At 37.7% G+C, this 9,925-nt stretch overlaps 1 protein-coding gene across 6 annotated transcripts in view; it reads right to left on the bottom strand.

Moving 5' to 3' along the window:
- Nucleotides 1–815: 815 nt before the first annotated feature.
- Nucleotides 816–9,925, bottom strand: part of Wdr44 (WD repeat domain 44) — a 117,689-nt gene continuing 108,579 nt past the window's right edge. For all 6 annotated transcript variants that reach the window (XM_026790144.1, XM_005368908.3, XM_013354387.2 and 3 more), the window contains 6 exons: nucleotides 8,589–8,780; nucleotides 8,327–8,428; nucleotides 7,710–7,825; nucleotides 6,581–6,708; nucleotides 4,999–5,127; nucleotides 816–1,885 (listed from right to left, as the gene is read on the bottom strand). In XM_026790144.1, the coding sequence (XP_026645945.1) occupies nucleotides 1,791–1,885; nucleotides 4,999–5,127; nucleotides 6,581–6,708; nucleotides 7,710–7,825; nucleotides 8,327–8,428; nucleotides 8,589–8,780 (762 nt within the window). In that variant the 3' untranslated portion in view covers nucleotides 816–1,790. The remainder of the gene's footprint in view (nucleotides 1,886–4,998; nucleotides 5,128–6,580; nucleotides 6,709–7,709; nucleotides 7,826–8,326; nucleotides 8,429–8,588; nucleotides 8,781–9,925) is intronic.

Here is a 9,925-nt window from a genome sequence, read left to right on the forward strand (position 1 = left end):
AGAGGCAGAGGCATCTCTGTGAGTTTGGGGCCAGCTTGCCCTGCTGCTCTACATAGAGTTCCCTGATAGGACTAGACAGACCCTGTCTCAAAAAGCAAACAAATAAAAATAGAAGAAGAGGAGAAGGAAGAAAAAGGAGGGGGAGGATGAAGAAGAAAGGAGAAGGAAAAGGAAGAGGAAGAGGAGGAGAAAAAGAAGGGGAAAGAGGAAAAAGGAGAAGAAAGAAGTATTCAGCACTAAGCTGCTTCAGATTTCAGAGTGGAGACTGAATTTTAAAAAAGTGTCCCTGGACCAGCCACACAGACCTGAAGACTAAAAAAACTGCAAATCAAAACCCTACGATTAGTTGGAAAGACAGTGACATAACAATTCAATTTATCATTTAGAGTATAGGAGAGTGTGAGATCTAAGAAACATGAGAAGAAAGGGGAGAGGGAGAGGAGAGAGAGGTGGGCAAGGACAAGGAGGGAAGGAGGAGAAAGAGCACTGTCTAAAGAAAGGTGAAGACCAGGGCAGAAGAGAAGCAATCAAGTAGAAAGCCAAGACCTCTGAAGATGAAGAGCATGCTAGATTGAGGAGGATATGATGGTGACTCCTCAGGTCCTCACGTGCCAGAAGCAAATGCAGAAAGAGCCTGTGAGTGCAGATGACAGTACTTCAGAATTCAACTCAGGAAAAGCTTTAAAGTCATGTAGCTAATGCATCATAACTTAGGGATTTAAAATCTGTTTGCTTAAATTCAATTTAAGACGAAAGTTTGTTTTTCTTGCATCTCTTTGTTTACTCAAGTCATCTAAAAATAATTCACCTTTGACAAGTGTTGATGACCAACTTTAATGATACATATTTCAATTTCATAAACATATGCAAACCATCAACAACATTACCAGGGTTCCTTTGTCCCAGATGTTATTTCATTGGTACATTATACTGGCATTTACAAAGCCTTTCAAATTCAACAACACAAAACAAAACAGCTTAATTTTTAAAAACTACAATGCTTTAAAAAAATGTAAACAATTCATTTTTACATTATTGTAAAAAAGAACTTACTCCTTAATGGGGCTTATTTTTAAGTGAGCAAAGCCTGGTGCTCATGAATAAAGTAAAGAATTCTTTACATAGAAACATTGTGCTCCAGTGTGGCAAAGAAAAAAAATTATATATATATATATATGTATATATATATACACACATACAAAGTAAAGAATAAGTCCACAATTTAGATCACAAAAAAAATCTTGTCCCCAAATTGAGAAATTTATAAAAAACCATTTATACATGGTTATTGACCTATTGAAAACCTATATAACATTTTCAAAACAATAATTCAGTCAAAAGATACCACGTTTCTTAAAAATGAAATTTTGTGCAAAAAAAATTTTAGAGCTAGAAACAAGACTATCACCCAGTAGGAGGCCAAAAGAGCCACCAAAATAATTTAACTTTGTTAGATTTAGTGCATGTAACCAAAAGGCACGCACATGTGATTAATATATTAATATCTTTTCATGCAGAAACCTGTGCATGTTTATAATTATATAACAAAACATAAACATAACAAAACATAAACTCTATGCTTGGCAATGTTAATCTAGACACATTCTTTCTAGTCTATCAGTCTAGGGGTTCCTAGATCACTAACACTGCCTCTCAAAAATATATATTATATTTGAACAACTTTCAATAAAAGTTAGAAAAGGATGTTAGCCTGAAACACTATAATACTTTTCTCATTTCTGATACATATAGAAACTTACTGATGGGTTTATTTTAAATATAGTTTCAAATTAAAATACAGTTTTCCTTCTGTTAATAAACACTTTGATTGCTCCAGTGAAGTCAGCAGAGAGAAGAACTTCTGTGTTATCTGTCTTCACAATACCTGAAAAGCATGAAAAAATATATTACTTGATTTTAAAGGACTAGGAAGCCTGTTACCACAATACTACATGCTCATGACCCGTTTCTATCTTTGGGAAAGATCCTCTTCCAACCATCTGTTTTTTGGATTTCTCTAGAATTTTTACATCCTCTGGTACCTTTCTGCCTGACTAAAGCATACTTAACTTTCTCTTGGCTGCTCTTTTCCTGTCTTAGGGATGTTACAGTTCCTTGGAGCCTGAATGGCTAAATTCCTCCAAGGTAATCTAGGCCTCTCAGTCATCAATTGCTTCTATTTCAATCTGCTCTTAAGAGGAGTCTCTAAGGTGATTGATAGGGTTGACTGTAGCACAGACACACCGAAACTGCCGTGAAATGAGTACGTTTGCTCTGGGAATGCCGACAGCCCTCTGCCCTTATGGTCTCTACTGAGTATCTCTGTAGCTATGCTGAATGGGCAAAATTCCCTTTTACATTTGCCAGCTGTATAGTAACATTTGACAAATAAACTCTGTGTTAGCTAACTTGATTATATGTAGACTAAAAACTGGAGATGTAAGAAATACTGATTACTTAGAGATAGAGGAATTTAAATTTTCATTGAAAAGTTGGTTACAGGATGAGCAAGACACAATGTTTTCACGCTAGGTGTGTTACTACCATCTTGTGAGCCACTGAACATTCCTTATAATCCTTCTGGAATATCTTAAAGGCAAGCAGTGAAGCTGTAGTAAAGGATTTAGAGATAAGAGAAAAGCAGGAGAGGAAAACGGAAAGTCTTTATTGAGACTCAATTCTAGTGCCTGACAGAGCTGGAATCTCAGCACTAAGCATGCAATGCAGGGGTTTGAGGAGGCCAGCCTCATTATGTAGTGAGTTCCAGGTAAGCTTGAGCTACAGAATGAGACTACTGTATTACACTGTCTTCAATTCTTGTTACATGCTGTAAACCACATCACCCCAACCTGGGGTGGGGGTTAATACAGGAAAGCTCAAACTGCCAATGTCAGGAATAAAGAGAGAGGGCCATTGGATGTGTTTTATGGTCCCATGCCCTGGGTTACCAGTTTAATCTTAGATAGACCTAGACAGGTACACACTTGGAAAGAATCCATTAAAGCTGCAACTCTTTCAAAAGAATCTAGAGTTATTGTGATCTTGTTAATGTGATATAGTTTTAAGAAGGCTTTTAAAAAATATACTATACATTGTCTCCAAGTAGGCATTTAGTAAAAGCTTAATAATTATGGTTTGTGTTGAAAGAAGTGCTAGGCTGAAAATCATCCTTGTATTCTTCAGATAGAAGAGCACATTAAGTGGAATGGATAGTATAAATGACATTATTGGGATAGTAAATTGAAAGTGCTTAAGAACTTTTCAGCAATTCGTGTACTTTAAGAAGCTCCCTCTGAAGCCAGGTGTGGTGGTGGTGCACACCTTTAATCCCAGCATTCAGGAAGGCAGAGCTCTATGATGTCATCCTGGTCAACAAAGTAAGTCCCAGGACAGTCTGGGATACACAGAGAAACCCTGTTATGAAAGACAAAGACAAAAACAAAACAAAACAAAAGCCCCCTCTGTGCATCCTATTTATTGCTGTGATTTTATGGCTCTCTAAAAGAGAGCTGTTTATTGTGTGCAAAAATGTTTAAGGAAGTATTCTATCACTGCTTTTCCTAATATAAGCTTATTTTCTCTAGAAACTGGTTTACATACACATGCTCTTAACCACATTCTTTGTTTTTTAAATATTTATTTATTATGTATACAATATTCTTTCTACGTGTCGTTACAGATGGTTGTGAGCCACCATGTGGTTGCCAGGAATTGAACTCAGGACCTTTGGAAGAGAAGGCAATGCTCTTAACCACTGATCCATCTCTCCAGCCCTCTTAACCACATTTTTAAGGACAAGTACAGAACATTTTTATGATAGCTTCATACAATCACTCTTCCTTTTGACAGTTTCCTTTCACTTCCTCTTCTAAGCATTTTAAATACCTAAAATTGATGTGGGATTCCCCTCTGTATGCTATGAAAATGTTTTATTACCATTGGTTAATAAAGAAGTTGCTTTGGCCTATGGCAGGGCAGAATACAACTAGGTGGAGAAAAACCAAACAAAAATATATAAAGAGAGCAGATGTAGTCAAAGAGATGCCATGTAGCTGCCAAAGGAGGAAGAAGCCAGAACCTTACCTAGTAAGCCACCACAGCCTCATGGTAATACACAGATTAATAGGAATGGGTTAATTTAAGATGTAAGAGTTAGGTAGGAATACACCTAAGCTATTCGTTAAACAGTGTTGTAATTAGTATAGTTTCTGTTTGATTATTCAAGTCTGGATGGCTGGGAAATGAACAAGCAGTCTCTGCTTACATGAAATTGATTACAGTACTTGGGAGGCATAGACAGGGAGATCTCTGTGAAGTCAAGACCTAATGGAGGAAGGTCACTGGTTAAAAAATAAAGAAACTGCTTGGCCCTCATAGGTTAGAACATAGGTGGGTGGAGTAAACAGAACAGAATGCTGGGAGGAAGAGGAAGTGAGCTTAGACTTGATAGCTTTCCTCTCTGGGGCAGATGTGATGAAGCTCCAACCCAGGATGGACATAGGTTAAGATCTTCCCTGGTAAGCCACCTCGTGGGCTACACAAATTATTAGAAATGGGCTAGTCCAGGTGCGAGAGTTAGCTGAGAAGAGGCTAGATATAATGGGCCAAGCAGTGTTTAAAAGAATACAGTTTGTGTGTTGTTATTTCAGGGCATAAGCTAGCCAGGCGGCCGGGAGCCAGTACAGCAGGAACGCAGCCCACAGCTCCTACTACAAAGACCAGCTTGGTCTACAAAGTAAGCTCTAGTCCAGCCAGGGATACGCAGTGAGAGCCTGTCACAAAACAAATAAGTAAACAAATAACTAACTAACTCCCAATTTTCCAAAATCCCTAGAGGAATTTAAAGGTGTAAAACTTTCAAGAAACATGTTATTTGAATGTTCAGAAATGGGTATCTAACAACTGTTATATTGTCCACAAGAAATGTTCTTTATGTGCATGAAAATCTTACCACAGGGGGCTAGAAAAAAACAGGACAAATAAAATATAGGCACCTACCAGTAGATGTGCTATCCAAAACTTCAGCATCTTCACTTGTCCCTTCTAATTTTTCAGTTTGTATATCCAGGGATAACATCAAACTGGGGTTTGGAGCAAAGATGGCTGATGTAACAACTGCATTATGTGCTGGGAAAAATTATTTTAGGATAACTGAGAAATTTTATACTAAACATGAGGACAAAAAACGAGAATATGAAAAAGCTCTTTTAAAATATATAAGACTAATTTAAAACCCTGAAGTATATTTTAACAAACTATCTCATATAGGTTCTGTTTCCATATTTTTCAAATTTTAGGCCAAGAAAATTCTTTTTTGGTATAGAAAACTGAAATAGCTTGCTATTGAAATACAATGAGTTATAATTGCTAAACTGAGAATATGTTTTGAAGATCAAGCCGTGCCTTGCTCCAAGTTTCTCCAAGTCTTGCTCTGGGTGGCTCCATCTTACAAAGCAGTATTTGACTCCATTTTGAATAGAAATGCAGAAGCAGGATGGCTTTACATCTCATTTGTACACACAGACACCATCACCTGTCCAGTACCAACTACAAGCACAGACTGATACCTTATTAAAGCTACAAGCATAACACCTACAAACTCATCGAAGTAGATTAGAAGCGTATGACTACATGGGCCTATTAAAACTTTACCAGAGAAAAAAATTGGGCCCCAGAACTTAGTGAACACATTGAAAGGTGGGATACTCTCATTTGGACCCTATAAAAAGATAGAGCCTATCACTTTAATGACTGGTTACAAATGCAGTGAACTGCTATCTGACAACCTGTTCTATGTCAGAAACAGAGAACTTCTAATTGTCCTGTGAGTTTAAGCTCAGCTCAGTCCCCCTGCTGGAATGTTCCACTTGAATTGCCTGCCTGCCACCTGTTTTTCAGTTCAGTATTTCCATAGTTTGGCTGTGGGTGGCTCTGCTGAGCTTCCAGAAGCTCTTCAGTTGTGTTCCTTAATGTCTTTTCTAACTGCCTCAGTGACTCTCTTTGCATCTATCTGCCTCTGCCCCAGGAAAGCTTCCCTGAACTCTGTGACCTCTTTAACCCTTTTGCACCCACTCTATAAACTACTATTTACTGTATCATGTGCAATGTGTGATTTGAAACGTAATATTAGTAATTAAGATTGGAATGAAAGAGCCAGCGAGATGGCTCAATTGGTAAAGGTTCTTGTGACACAAGCCTAGAGACCTGAGTTTGATCCTAAAACCCACAGGGGAAGGAGAGCACTGACTCCACAGAGCTGTTCTCTGGCCTCTACACTTGCACAGTGTCGTGTGTGGAACTATACCTCCCACACTACCCCCATACAAGTAACAATTCTTAAGAATTGGGATAAAAGAGCCTGTGTTGGCCAAAGGCCAGCTATCAAAGAAAACTGGGACTTCTTGGGAAATTGCAGCCAACAAAACTGTTGTAACTTGTGAGTTTATTGTAATTCTATAAATTCTGACATAGTGGAGAGACATAAGTATGTCCATCTATGTTTCCAGCATAGTGCAGTCACAACAAATCTCTACTCCTTTATAATAAGGCACATACATATAAGTAAGCTGCATTTGCTTACCTTTAATACCTTCCCAGAAGTCATTACGATCTCTCCTGACTGAAGTAAACTTGCTTAGGTCATGGTAAGTACTCCAGATATAAACATATTTATCTTCTGAACCGCTAACGAGGTAAGTAAAGTCATGGCTATATTTGAGCAGGACAGGTCAAAAAATAAACAGAAAAAAAAATCAAGGTTTCCTTCTATCAGTGCTTCCTAATTTAAAATATCTAAAACAACACCTGAGGGAGATTGTTGAAAACTGGAGCCATCTCCTTATTCTGAAGATTCCAAAGGTGGTTTGATTCAGAGCCAGGCTTTTTTGGTGCTGTTGCTCATTGCTACTTACTTGTTCTAGCACTGTTATAATGACTATACTATCTCTTGTGATAATCAAGGCTAATCTTTCCAGACATAGGGATGTAACCTGCTGTTCAGTTTTTGAACATTATTATTAGTGCTGAGCACCCAACCCTGGGCTTCATCATGCTAACCATGATCAGCATTAGTATTTTCATCAAAGTCCTGATAACTGTGATGTTGACTAATTCACTCTAGGAGAACTAGTAACTTAAAGGATAGTTCATCAGTTGAATGGCTGGGTAATTACTAGGTACTTCAAGAAGAACTAATTTTTTAAGAAAAGTTGATAGCAGAATTTGAAAGAAGAAAAGCTAGGCAGGTAATCCTATTTCAGGAGAGCTCACAGATCCCAAATTAAGAACTGAAAGAATAATGACAAGTAAAGGTATAATGACAAGGTACTTTAGGGTGATAAAATACTTTCTTAGCTCCTGTACCTAAAAGGATAAAGACAATATGCATGTAGTGGTGGTGGGGGGTGAGTGCCTCTTAAAAGCTTACATGAAAGTTGAAAAGCAAATATTCTGGAACTAAGAATCTTCTAAGCTCTAATGTCTCTGACAATGATGATTTTAGGCCAATTATTTAATGTGCTGGGTTTTGCTTTTTTTATTTGCAAAAGAGGGGTAGTTTTCTTACCTACCATTCAGGTAGACAAAGTAAGCACTGTATGATGATAGTGTGTGATATGATTAGAAAAACATACAGACTTAAAACCTTATATAATGAAAAACAGGGAGTGAAGAAATGCCATACTTTTGGGAATTTCCCAATGCCAATTTACCTGAAACTTGCTTTGATCTGGCTGCTGCTATTGACATAACCCTTATACTTCATGGACAGTGATAGGTCTCTGAGATCATATAGTCTGATTCTGGAGTCATTTGAGGTTACCAATATCTAAAAGCAAACCAAAAGCAAAGTTAAAAATATCATCTTTTGCTAGGCGGTGGAGGCAGAGGCAGGAGGATCTCTGTGAGTTCAAGGCCAGCCTGGTCTGTACAGTGAATTCCAGGACTGGCTCCAAAGCTACAGAGAAACCCTGTGTCGAAAAACCAAAATAAAAATCATCTTTTAAGGGCGGTGGTGGCATACTCCTTTAATACCAGGATTTAGGAGTCAGAGGCAGGTGGATCTCTGTGAGTTTTTGGCCAGCCTAGTCTGGTCCACAGCCAGGACAGCTAGGGCTAGACAGAGGAAATCCTCTTTAAAAAAAAAAGTTTAAAAAAACCACCTTTTAATATAAATTAAGTCATAACATCAAAAGGTGTTAAACACCAAGCAAATAAACAGCAAAACTACAAACAACAGTATTCCCCTATGCTATTGCTCAGATATTAAAACTATCTTTCAAGAATCAATACACAGTGTGGAGAGAGATGGTTTTGAATACTATAGTACCTTATTTTCTCCAGGTAAAGGTTCAATGCCAGTAATTTTTCTTCCAACCTTGTTGCGCCCTCTAGTAGATCGTACATGTATTTGTGTATGGTATTTCAAATGCTAAAACAAAAATCATAAATTAAAAATATCAGAATTAGAAGAAACCTCAAGGATCATTTGCTCTAAGTTTCAGATATTACCATTTTTGCCCTATTTTACAGAAAAGGCAGTTAAAGGCCAGAGGGTAGGAATTACTTGGGTAAAACCACAAGGTTCTTACCTCTGTATCATAGAAAATACATCTACCATCATACGTCCCAATTACTGCATATTTGCCATTCTGACAGAAGTTGGCAGCTGTGATCAATTTTGTCTGACCATCTACTTCATTCCATAAAGCCACTTTTTTGTCAGGAATGTTCCATAGGCGGAGCTTTCCGTCTAATGATCCACTGAGAAAATACCTGTCATCCTAAAAAGGTGGCGAAAGAGAATGCTTTTATGTTCATATCAGGCCAATTAATAAAATAAAAGATTAGAAATAATAATCTAAAATGAAATCTTACTTGAAAAGTAATTATTACTGCTTTTTCTTGTGAAGGCTGGGAACTAGGGAGTCAAGTCAGGGCCTCATGCATGCAAACAAGTACTCTATCAGTGAAACTACATTTACACCTAGCCACAAAGAATCAGTCCTCAAGCAAGCACCATTCTGTGCACTAAAAATGACAACAATTAAACATGTCAGATTTCATGTTGGAGAAACAGAATTCAAATCACTTTATCATATCCTTAAACTGTTTTTCCAAAGTATGGCTGTTAATAGAAATGTTTGAGTAAGCATCACATGAAACAATATTCTACAATCAATTAAGTTTAAGAAATTCTGGAGTGTAAAAACTTTATAGGATTCTCTGTTAACTTGTATTTTTGAATCTCCAAAAGGGGGAATAAAGTGGGTAGTGGCTTTTTAATTTCCTTCACCCTGGATTTTCTTTGGGTATGCTTTGGGAAACACTATCTTATACCATACATGTTTCAGGGACATGTGTAACATTGGGATACCAGGTTAATGCCAGTTACAAAATAAACCTGCATTTTAGGAACTCTGATACTGACTTACAGACTAAGAGTTCTATATATAGAGAAACTGACTCTATCCTAGGCACACAGCAATGTCAGCAGACATTTCTGATTGTCATAGTCTGGTGTAGGGGAGGATGTTACCACTGTAAATAGAGGCCAGAAGTGCTACTAAGCATCCTACAATATACAGACAGGACATTCATCCCTCCCCATAACAAACAATGTCAGTAGAGTCAAGGTTAAAAAGTCCTCTGTAAATGACACTAGTCCTACCACTCAGCTGGGCTAAATTCTGGTAATGTCATAATTACTTATTAGGGGCTAGGGAGATGGCTCAGTTGGTAAAGTGTGAGGACCTGAGTTTGGATCCCCAGCACCCACATACATGGCAATGGCACACATTAGTAACTTTAGTGTTGGGGGTCAGAGAAAGGTAGACCCCCTAGAATTCCCTGGCCAACAAGTCTGGTCAAATGGGTGAGCTCCAGATTAAGTGAGAAACTCTTTCTCAAAAGATAATATGAGAAGGCA

Source organism: Microtus ochrogaster, unplaced genomic scaffold (genome assembly GCF_000317375.1).
Source record: "Microtus ochrogaster isolate Prairie Vole_2 unplaced genomic scaffold, MicOch1.0 UNK42, whole genome shotgun sequence".
NCBI classification, from domain to species: Eukaryota; Metazoa; Chordata; class Mammalia; order Rodentia; family Cricetidae; genus Microtus; species Microtus ochrogaster.